This window comes from Gekko japonicus, unplaced genomic scaffold (genome assembly GCF_001447785.1).
Source record: "Gekko japonicus isolate JY-2015 unplaced genomic scaffold, Gekko_japonicus_V1.1 scaffold44, whole genome shotgun sequence".
Taxonomy (NCBI): Eukaryota; Metazoa; Chordata; class Lepidosauria; order Squamata; family Gekkonidae; genus Gekko; species Gekko japonicus.
The window spans coordinates 702,716-713,908 of NW_015174845.1; the positions used below are offsets into that span (position 1 = coordinate 702,716).

Consider the following 11,193-nt stretch of genomic DNA (forward strand, 5'->3'; position numbering starts at 1 on the left):
ACCCCCCCAAGTGTTGAATGGGGACAGGTGGTGCTTTTGCCCACCAAGACCTCTGATGAGCCATTGGAGGTTTGATTGGCATCACCAGATCATTTAAAATGTTGCTTTGGCAAGAGCTGCCACCATGGAGAAAGGGTCTTCACTGTGCTACTGTGTGCATGTTCATTTTAAAAGGCATCCTGTTAATTAGAACTTGTGCCTGAAATTTATTTTTATTTTTTATTTATTTATTTTCGTATTTATACCCCGCCCTCCCCCGTGGGCTCAGGGCGGCTTACAGGGGTAAGGAAACCTTGCCATAATAAAAACATAGTAAACATACTAGCTTAAAACAATACAATACAACATTAAAACATCCTAAAAAATAAAAACAATGGTGCTCAAATACATAACTCCAAAAATGGCGGAACAAAGGTCCAGAGTTCCCGGAATGTTTCCCATGGCTAGGGCATCTTTGCAATATTCAGATGTTACAGATGCTTCATTCTTGCAATATTAAGATGGTAGATATGTTTCCTCAGGGCCTCGGTAGCCATAGCGGTGGTGGTATAGTAGGGCGGCGGCTCCTACTCAAAAGCCTGGCAGAAGAGCTCCGTCTTACAGGCCCTGCGGAACTGCATAAGGTCCCGCAGGGCCCAGATCTCCCCTGGGAGCTCATTCCACCAGGTAGGAGCCGCCGCCGAAAAGGCCCTGGCCCTAGTTGCAGCAAGTTTAATATCCTTGGGGCCCGGAATAGATAGTACGTTTTGGGCCCCTGACCGTTGTGCTCTTGGGGGAACATATGGGGAAAGGCGGTCCTTTAGGTAGGTTGAAGAGACTTACGCATAAACTCACTCCCTGACATTCTGTGCTTGGCTCCACCTCCTGCAGAAGCCATTTTGTAGTTGCACCCATAACCTTGGGTCAGAATTCCAAAAGGTTGCCTCCAGTCATGGAAAGCTTGAGGACCCTGGTATATACTGTCCTCTGAAGCAATCACACTCCTAAGACACAGAGATTTCACACCTTAATATTTGCATATTATCTTTGGAGTTTTGCTTTCAGTATTTAACAAGAAGTTGACTGCTACCACCTTCTGGACCAGTGTGTAGAAAATGGAGTAATCCTAGAGACTGGCCTTTTGTGGTCTACATATTCCTGAAGACTGCCGTCTGAGGAACGTCTGAGGTTCTGCTGAGCATGCTTAAGGTTATTACCCCAAATCAACCCACAAGATTGTTTGCTAAGGTAGTCTTCCCAACAATTCCAGACATGACTCTGTTGCTCAGTATCTTACATGCCTCTCTCTATAATCATTTTGACCTCTGCCCAGAATGCTTTTGGCCACCTTATATTAGATTCCTGAGGTGCTTACAAGCAATATACAGAACCCCTGTCCTTTAGAAAAGTTGCTGATCTCATAAAAATACTTTCCCCTTCTTTTGAAATTATGTATATGTTTCTTCTTAACAAGAATCTCTGCCACACGCCCAAAAAAAAGCCTTGAAATTTCACTTCAGGGGAAATTTGATGCCAACTGTGTGAAACTTGTTGATCTAAAAACAGAAGTCTTGTTGTGGGGGCAAGAATTCCCACATTTGAATACTGTGTGTGTTTAGTGCTGCCAAGTCACAAATGGCCTCCAAAACAGCCTATTGGTAACAACCTTGTTCAGCTCTTGCAAACTGAGGGCCAAGGCTTCTTTGAGTCACCCCATCTCATGTTCCTGCTGCCGTCAACTTTCCCTGGCATTATTGTCTTTTCCAGTGAGTCTTGTCTTCTCCCAAAGAAAGACAGCCTCAGTTTGGTCATTTCAGCTTCTAGGGAGAGTTGAGGGTTCAGTTGATCTAGAACCCACTTGCTTGTCTTTTTGGTGGTCCATAAAAAGACAAATAAATGGGTTCTAGACCAAATCAATAAGCCTATATTTGGGAGGTGGGAAGGAGAGGAGCCAGTCCCTTTGAAAAATCTGGAGAGGTGTTGGATGCTCAGTGGCAGAACTCATGCCTTGTCCATGTGTCCCAAGTTCAATTCCTGGCAATTCCAAGGATCTCTGGTAATGTGTTGGGAAAGGTCCTTCTCTGCTTAAGACCCTGGAGAACAGCTATCATTCATACAGCACTAGAACTGACTCTGTATAAGGCAGCTTCATATGCCAGCTAGGAATGGGCACGAACTGGGGAAATGGTGGTTCATGGTGGTTTGTGGTTTGTTTTATTCAGGGGTCATTTCGTAGAAAAAGAGCTAGGGGAACTCATTAGCATAACTCATTAGCATATGCCACACACCCTGACATCAGGGGCCCGGCGGTGGACCTGCAAGGCCGGCGGGAGTGCGAGGAAGCCCCGCCAAGGCCCTCCCTGGCCCCAGGCAGGCAGGGGTGGGGAGAGGCGGGGAGGAAGCAACTTACCCCTCCCTCTTCTCCTGCCTCCTCCTGGCTGAATGAGGGCTGGAAGCAGGGCAGCCGGAAGCAGGGGGCGGGGCTTCATCGTGTGCCCCGCCCCCCCTGCACCTCACCCGGGGGAACTGCAATCCCCTGCGATCCCCCCCCGAAATGACCTTTGGTTTTATTACACGAACCACGAACTTTCACATACTTTTCCCATTTCCCAAACCAGTTCATGGTTCAGTTTGTGAGTTCAGGAAGTGGCAGAATAGCCCCCTTGCAAGTTAGAGATGCCAAACTCACAGGGAGGCTTCAGCAGGCTCTCCTCCACCTGCCTTCCAAGTCTGGCAAAGATTGGATTTGGGATGTCTGAGTTATAGCCTCCCAAAGCAGGCGCCCCCAGGAAAGCTCAGCTCTAGACTCCCCTTAAATCAGCCACGCAGCAAGCAATTCTTCCTAACTCGCTCTCACACAAGGACTGACTCCTCTCTCTCCCTGCTGCAAAGTGAAAGCAGCTGAGTCAGGGTGTGGGGTGTGTGTGTGTCCATAGAGCAGAGTGGGACCTCTGTGGTTGACTCCCAGAGCTGCCAATCAAGCTACGGACAACTGCTATCAGTGTTTCTTGGGCTCTCCAGAAGTCCATCCCCAGCGTTGCCTAGGAATTGATTGAATTGGTGCCAGGCTGTCTGTCTAATGAACCTCCATGGAAAAAAGGCAGTTCGTTTTTGGATTTGGGAACAACACAACCAAACGAACCGATTGGAAACAAACCATGAACCTACCTGGTTTGCGCTCAAACCACAGTTCGTTTCTTGGTTCGAGCCCATCCCCAGTGCCAACTACAATCCAAACCGTTATCAACATTGTTGATTATGTGCAGTGTTTCTTCAGCTGATCTCAGACTTCCAGTGGGGAAAATCTACTACTGGTGAAAGGCAGATGACGTCTGCAGCACATGTAAGCCTGCATTAATGCCAACATTCACCAGTGGTGAAACAGGAAGGCAGCAGAATCTCACTGGCCTGCCCTTTTTGGACTAGACAGTGGCTCTAAGAATGATGCTTCACTGATCCCTATACTACCACCTATTTCTGTCCCTTTTCTGTTGTTAGCAATCAGAGGGGCTGTGGCTCAGTGTTTGGCATGCAGAAGGTCCCGGGTTCAATCACCAGCATCTCTAGTTAAAAGGATCTGGTAGTAGGTGATGTGAAAGACTTCTGAGACCTTGGAGGGTCTCTGCCGGTCAGAGTAGACAATATTGACCCTGATAGACCAGACCAATGGTGTGATTCAGTATAAGGCGGCTTCATGTGTTCAAACTGCTCTCTTGACTACGCAGTTATCATCTTCGCCAAACCTTGTTTTGAAGTCCCGGTTTCAATTACTTGCCGCCCAGTGCCCTTGTATGTGGTTAACGAGATGTAAAACCTTTACAATATCGTCTCGGTGGCTTTCTTTGAAAAGAAACAGTTTATTTGAAGATGAAAAAAGTACATAAAGTATTCAAACTTATATTACCATTGTTCTTTTAAACTTCCTCATATATAACTTCTCTGCCATTTAGATGATCCATGTCATATCTTGCTAACTCCAACATATTTTAACTGTTTCTTTCCACTACTATGGTTTAAGTTTCTTAACAAATTCCTCTGTCTAATGCTCTAAACTTCATTACTCTTCGGTCTTAGCCGGCACATACTGCTGTATCCCCAACTGCCTCTCCTGCGGCAGAAAAGACTGCAATCACTCACGGAAGCTCCTGCCCTGCCACAGATTTTGTTGGTCTTGAAAGGTGCTGCTGGAAGCTTGCTCTTTTCTGCTGCTACAGACAGACTAACACGGCTACCCCCATCTTCATCTGCCTCTCCTGCTGCTTCTTCCCCAAGATTTTTTAAAAGAATCCCCATCTGTTTATGGGGCTACTCATTTAAACAATCACATTCCTGTTCTTTTCTGACCAACACATGCCCATTTTACAATTTCAAATAAGAACTCGATATCCACTCAAAATACCTATATTAAAAAGCTAAAACGTATGCTTTAGAACCTCTGTCGAAGTGAACAATGAAGTTGTTCCATCGTAACACCGCCATTACCAGACGACACTTCCGTCAATATGTGTAATCCTGTTGTAACTTATTGCTTAACCCAAAAGACAGACCTCCCAGTGTCCAAACACCAAAGACAACAAAACTGGGGCCAAAATCAATCCAATAATACACTCTTAAGCATTAGTTATGTATGCTAATATAATTACTTTATACTTGATATAATATTTAAGTATACAATATATTCATAAGGTATCCAACCTAATCATACAGTATCTTAATAATATACAATAACATACAATAATACAATAATATATCAATTGCTGCCAACAGCCAAAAGGAACTTGTAGAATTTCAAAACATGTACTGTTAACAGTCAAAAGAATGTAAAGCTTGTCAAAAGAATGTAGAGCTTGACAAAGCAGCCGGCTTGTGCTTGGTTTCGTCTTTTGACTTCCTCAGAAGCAACTTAGCTTGTATTGTATATAAGTTTTCTCTATGTTGTAATATTACTTCCTGGTCTCTAAAAACTTCTCAAGAGTTGCTACCTTTAATATAGGGACTAGCCCTTATTTCCTTAGACAGTATCTCATATGGGACCTGTCCTTGACAGACAAGGCTTCGAAGCCAAAAAGAGCTTTACATTCTTTTGACTGTTAACAGTACATGTTTTGAAATTCTACAAGTAACTTATTGCTTATTCAGTGCATCTTGTGATAAGGAATGCCACGTGGTGATTGATTGCATCGGTGAAAGTAGCTCCTTTGGGCGGTGCAGAACCCGCTACCATTAAATGCTGCTGAGTGACAACATTTGTATTTTTCAGAGAGAGAGAGAAAACTTCTATTCAGTCTCTCTGCACCATTCATAATGTTAGACTTCTAGCCTATCTATGCCAATAAAGGTTTTTTGAACTGACTGACTTCTAGCCTACCTCTCCCTTTGTAATTGTTTTTCTAAATTAAAAGACCCCCCCCAAAAAAAAAAAAATCTTAAGGGGAAAAAAATCTTAAAGGGAAAGCATTTATTCCTTTTCATCCTTTTAACTCTTATTTCCTGTTTTCTTTCCAGCTCTAGAAAGTGAAGATTCTCTGTCAGAGGGTGCAGTAATGGCCACAGGAATAAACTAGCTTTAAAGGGGGGTTAGACAGATAGGGTGGCTCCTGGGCATGGTGGCTGAGGGGACCTTCATGTCCAGAGGCCCTAAACCTCTGAATCCCAGACCCAGAAGGCAACATCGGGGAAGGCCTTGGCCACTGTGTGAGACAGGATGCTGGACTAGAAGAAGAAGAAGAGATTGGAATTATACCCCGCCCTTCACTTGGAGTCTCAGAGCGGCTTGCAAACTCCTTTCCCTTCCCCTAAGAACATAAGAGATGGCAATGTTGGATCAGGCCAAAGGCCCATCCAGTCCAACACTCTGTATCACACAGTGGCCAGAAATACCAAGTGCCATCAGGAGGTCCACCTGTGGGGCCAGGACATTAGAAGCCCTCCCACTGTTGACCCCCCCCCCAAGCACCAAGAAGACAGAGCATTCCTTGCCCCAGAGTCCCTATCTATACCTTGTGGCTAATAGCCACTGATGGACCTCTGCTCCATATGCTTATCTAATTCCCTTTTGAAGCCGTCCATGCTTGTAGCCGCCACCACTTCCTGTGGCAGTGAATTCCAAGTGTTAATCACTCTTTGGGTGAAGAAGTACTTCCTGTAAGCCGCCCTGAGCCCGCTTGCGGGGAGGGCGGGGTAAAAATACTTAAATAAATAAAAAATAAATAAAATTTTATCCGTTCTAACCCGTCCGCTCAGCAATTTCATGGAGTGCCCACTAGTTCTTGTATTGTGAGAAAGGGAGAAAAGTACCTCTTTCTCTACCTGCTCTTTCCCATGCATAATTTTATAAACCTCAATCATGTCACCCCTCAGTCGTCGTTTCTCCAAGCTAAAGAGCCCTAAGCGCCTTAACCGTTCCTCATAGGGAAAGTGTTCCAACCCTTTTATCATTCGAGTTGCCCTTTTCTGCACTTTTTCCAAAGCTATAATATCCTTTTTAAGGTGTGGTGACCAGAACTGCACACAGTATTCCAAATGAGGTCTCACCATTGATTTATATAGGGGCATTATGATATTGGCTGATCTGTTTACAATACCCTTCCTAATAATCCCCAGCATAGCATTGGCCTTCTTTATTGCAGTCACACACTGTCTCAACATTTTCAGTGAGTTATCCACTACAACTCCAAGATCTCTCTCTTGATCTGTCTCTGCCAGTTCAGACCCCATCAATGTGTATTTATATTTAGGATTTTTAGCTCCAATGTGCATCACCTTGCACTTGGCCACATTGAACCCCATTTGCCATGTTGACGCCCACTCGCCCATCCTTGACAGATCCCCTTGGAGTGCCTCACAATCCTCACTGGTTTTCACCACCCTGAACAACTTCGTATCATCCGCAAATTTAGCCACTTCACTGCTTACTCCCATCTCCAAATCATTAATGAACAAGTTAAAAAGCAGTGGACCAAGTACTGATCCCTGTGGTACCCCACTGCTTACACCCCTCCACTGGGAGAACTGCCCATTTATACTCACTCTCTGTTTTCTATTAATTAGCCAGTTTTTGATCCATAAAAGGACTTGTCCTTTTATCCCATGATTTTTGAGCTTGCTTAGGAGCCTTTGATGAGGAACTTTATCAAAAGCTTTCTGGAAGTCAAGGTAAACAATATCTATTGGATCCCCCTTGTCCACATGTTTGTTCACCCCCTCAAAGAACATTAACAGGCGAGACAAGATCTTCCCTTACAGAAACCGTGCTGAGTCTGCCTCAATAGGTTTTGTTCATCTATGTGCCTACTAATTCTTTCCTTAATAATGGTTTCCACCAATTTACCCGGTATCGACGTCAGACTGACTGGCCTGTAATTTCCCGGATCTCCTCTGGAACCCTTTTTAAAAATGGGAGTGACATTAGCTACCTTCCAGTCCTCAGGAATGGAGGCTGATTTTAAGGAAAGATTACATATTTTTGTCAGAAGATCCACAAGTTCACATTTGAGTTCTTTCAGAACTCCCCACAACAGACACCCTGTGAGGTGGGTGGGGCTGAGGGAACTCTGACACAAACTGCCCTTTTTCAAGGACAGCTGTGCCAGAGCTTGTGACTGACCCAAGGTCACATCAGCAGGTGCAAGTGGAGGAGTGGGGAATCAAACCTGGTTCTCCCAGATTAGAGTCCGCACACTTATCCACTACACCAAACTGGCTCTCACTAGATGGCCCACTGCTCTGATCCAGTAGGGCTGTTCTTATGTTCTTAAGATAAAACCTTTCCCACCTGTATATGTACAATGATCTTTTTTTTTTAAGACAGTATTAATTTGAAAAAGTGCTTCCGACTGGCTTCATTGTAATATTTCTTCACATTCTAGAATACAGAAAAACCTATGCAATCAAAAATATTACGTCAGCTCTTGGCAAGCTCCATTCATAAAATGCAGCCGCATTCCTAGGAGGCACGGGGCACGTCAGTTTTTTTAAAGGGAACATAGTGATGTCTTTCAGGATTGTCTGCTAGCTTGCATATTCTCTTAACCCTCGCATAAGGACCGATGCTCTTATCGAAAACAAAGTCCCACAGAACCCGAACCCAAGACTGATGCTGAGGTAGTGTGTCGTAATATTCTGCAGCTATCTTCTTTACCTGCAAAAGGTAAAAATTACATCTTGTTAAGCATTTTCTTTTTTTTATGGAATCCCATCTATTTTTAAGGCTTACTGCATACATTATAGGCATAAAAATGGCTCCAAACTTCCTGGAAAAGAAAGCAAAGCAGATCTTCCAGGGCTTCCCTTTCTCCCAGCAGCCTCCCCTGCATAGCCCCCCCCCCCCAAAGTACCATATACAGCATGAGTAGGATGGTGAACTGAAGGAAGAAGGAAAACTGGATTCAGTCACCTCCTCCTTATGAGAAGAAGAGTAGGTTTTTATACCCTGCTTTTCTCTACCTTATGGAGTCTCAAAGTGGCTTATAATTGCCTTTCCTGTCCTCTCCCCACAACAGGCACTTTGTCAAGTAGGTGGGGCTGAGAGAGTTCTGAGAACAGTGACTGGCCCAAGATCACCCTGCAGGCCTCATGTGGAGGAGGTGAGGGGAATAAAACCCAGTTCTCCATATTAGAGCCTGCCACTCTTAACCGCTATACCAGGGGTGGCCAAACTGTGGTTCGGGAGCCGCATGTGGCTCTTTCACACACATTGTGTGGCTTCCAGCAGGGTGGCTGGGCAAGCTAAATATCATTAGCAAACAAATTGTCATTGGACAAATAAATACCATGAACAATATCTGCTTTTACCACTTTTGTTATTATTTTTGGCAGTCTTATTTAATGTCTATAAAAAGCAAATTTGCATATTTTCCAATTAAAACATATATCTGTTCATGTCTTGCGGCTCTCAAATATCTGATGTTTATTCTATGTGGCTCTTACATTAAGCAAGTTTGGTCACCCCTGCGCTGTACCATGATGAGGCAGGCTGCTTCAGGAAAATCATCTCCTGGGGACCAAGCCCTCTGAGGAAAGGCTGAGGGACTTGGGAATGTTCAGTCTGGAGAAGAGGTGGCTGAGGGGGGATAGGATTGCTCTCTTGAAGTATCTGAAGGGCTGTCACTTAGAGGGGGGCAGGGAGCTGTTTCTGTTGGCAGCAGAGGAGAGGACTCACAATAATGGCCTTAAATTAAAGAGTAGGAAGGTACCGGCTGGATTTTAGGAAAAACTTTTTTACAGCAAGAGTTGCGCAGCCGTGGAATCAAGCTGCCTAGGCTGGTGGTGAGCTCCCCCTCACTGGCAGTCTTCAGGCAGCGACTGGACAAACGATTGTCAGGGATGCTCGAGGCTGATCCTGCATTGAACAGGGGTTTGGACTAGGGGGCCTGTATGGCCCATTCCAGTTTTATAATTCTGCGATTCCATTCATATAAGCTTGGAGCCAACTTATGATGTGAAAATTGTAGACAGCAGGAACCGCCACAAGTACAAGAAATCGGGGGGGGGGGAACGTGTGTGCACATTTTATGTTTATTTAGAACAAGTGAATTTAAGTGGTACAGCAGGAAAGTTCATTTACAGGATTGGATCTTGACGAGATTTTCCATTAGTGGAATGGAACCCTCAGGGACAATATGAGGGCCCGCCTGCAACAGGAACACGACTCCTCCTGGCTGTTCTTCACCACTGCCTCTGTTGTGAACACATTCTGTTCAAGCGCAGTGCGGTGAACACAGAGTTCAGAATGAGATGTTACCCCACCTCCCATAAAATGTTACTGTCTCCTGTATTCAATCCCTGCTCGGTGTTTGTGTGACCTTTGAGACTCAGACATAAAAATAGCAAACTGTCAGTTTACAGGCCCAGACTGAAATACCAAACCTGAAAAGGTCTCTTTTGTTTTCCGTAAAGGAAGTCAACTGGATGTTTTGCCTCTTTTTTGTAGTAAAGGTGTATCACACAGAAATGGGAAGAGGATCTGCAGTAAGTCTCTGTATTCCACTACTCACGTGCTGCATTTAATGATCTCTCTTGGGAGAGGACAGATCTAAACACCAGCTTTTTTAACACTGAACTGACACGGAGTTTGACTGTCAAATAATGGCTATCCATGCACTGGCTGTCCTTCTCCCACCCCCCGCAGCCATCACCATGTCCTCCAAGGTTTAATTTGACATCACACGAAAAGGTACAGATTGTTTAACATGACTTGTAGCAGAGAAAAAGCAGTTACCAAAACAAGGCAAAATGGGTCCCACAAGCCCTAGTCTTTTTTTTTATTGTTTTCCAAGCACAAGAAACAATTACAATTACAGGAGTCTGGCCCTCTCCGGGACTTCTTATTCCCCCCCCCGTTTGCCCCTTGTTGATGGGCAAGGTTTATTAGTTTTTTTAAAGAGTTATATAAAACAAAGAAGAGAGCAATACACTTCAAAAGTATCCAGCCATTGTCTCGTTCATAAAATCTTTAGATACATAATTCCCTTTTTTCCTTTGTTAATCTATAGTCCACAACAGATATCATTAAGTAAAATTCTGTTCCCAATAAACAATTCATTTTTTCTATATCCTATCTGCTATTACTATTATTAATCAATTTTATAACAATAAAAATATAAAAGGAAAAAAACCCAGGTATTTCACAGCAGTTAGACAGTTCAAATTTCTTATATAATATCAATCTAGTCCCTTTAAGATATTTTTTCATATTTTTAGCATTGTTAGCTTTCAAAATCCCCTTTGTTTGCAAACCTAAACGTAGTAATTTATATTTTCTCCATAACATCAGCTCTCAACTTTACAATGCCAATATACTTTCACCTCACACTATATAGATCCCTCTTTTCTCTCACAACACTTAGGGTCATTACACCTTCTCTAGGTAATTAGCCCATTACTTTTATTTTTTCCGTACAAGGCCCACTTTAAGAGTCAAAACTACCCTATAATTTTTTATCAACCATCAGTTAGAACATTACAAATATCCAAAACATATTGCTTCAAATAAACCAACCATTACTTCTAACTTTCACTAATCAGTTAAGACAATAAAGATAGTCAATATTTGTAACTACAGATTATATTCTTAATCAGTCATTTATCAAGTATCAGTAAAGGTTCAGAGAAAAGAAGGAAGAAAGAAATAATATATGAACAAATGTGTGTTATTATTGTTGTTTTTCTTTTGCAGTTTGAGAGTTCACTTTAGGTAAATCTTCTCATTAGTCA

General features: G+C 43.5%; 1 protein-coding gene across 1 annotated transcript in view; it reads right to left on the reverse strand.

Moving 5' to 3' along the window:
• Positions 1 to 7,924: 7,924 nt before the first annotated feature.
• DEGS2 (delta(4)-desaturase, sphingolipid 2) overlaps positions 7,925 to 11,193 on the reverse strand; it is a 42,952-nt gene continuing 39,683 nt past the window's right edge. The window contains exon 3 of the mRNA XM_015424437.1: positions 7,925 to 8,119. Within this exon, the coding sequence (XP_015279923.1) occupies positions 7,925 to 8,119 (195 nt within the window). The remainder of the gene's footprint in view (positions 8,120 to 11,193) is intronic.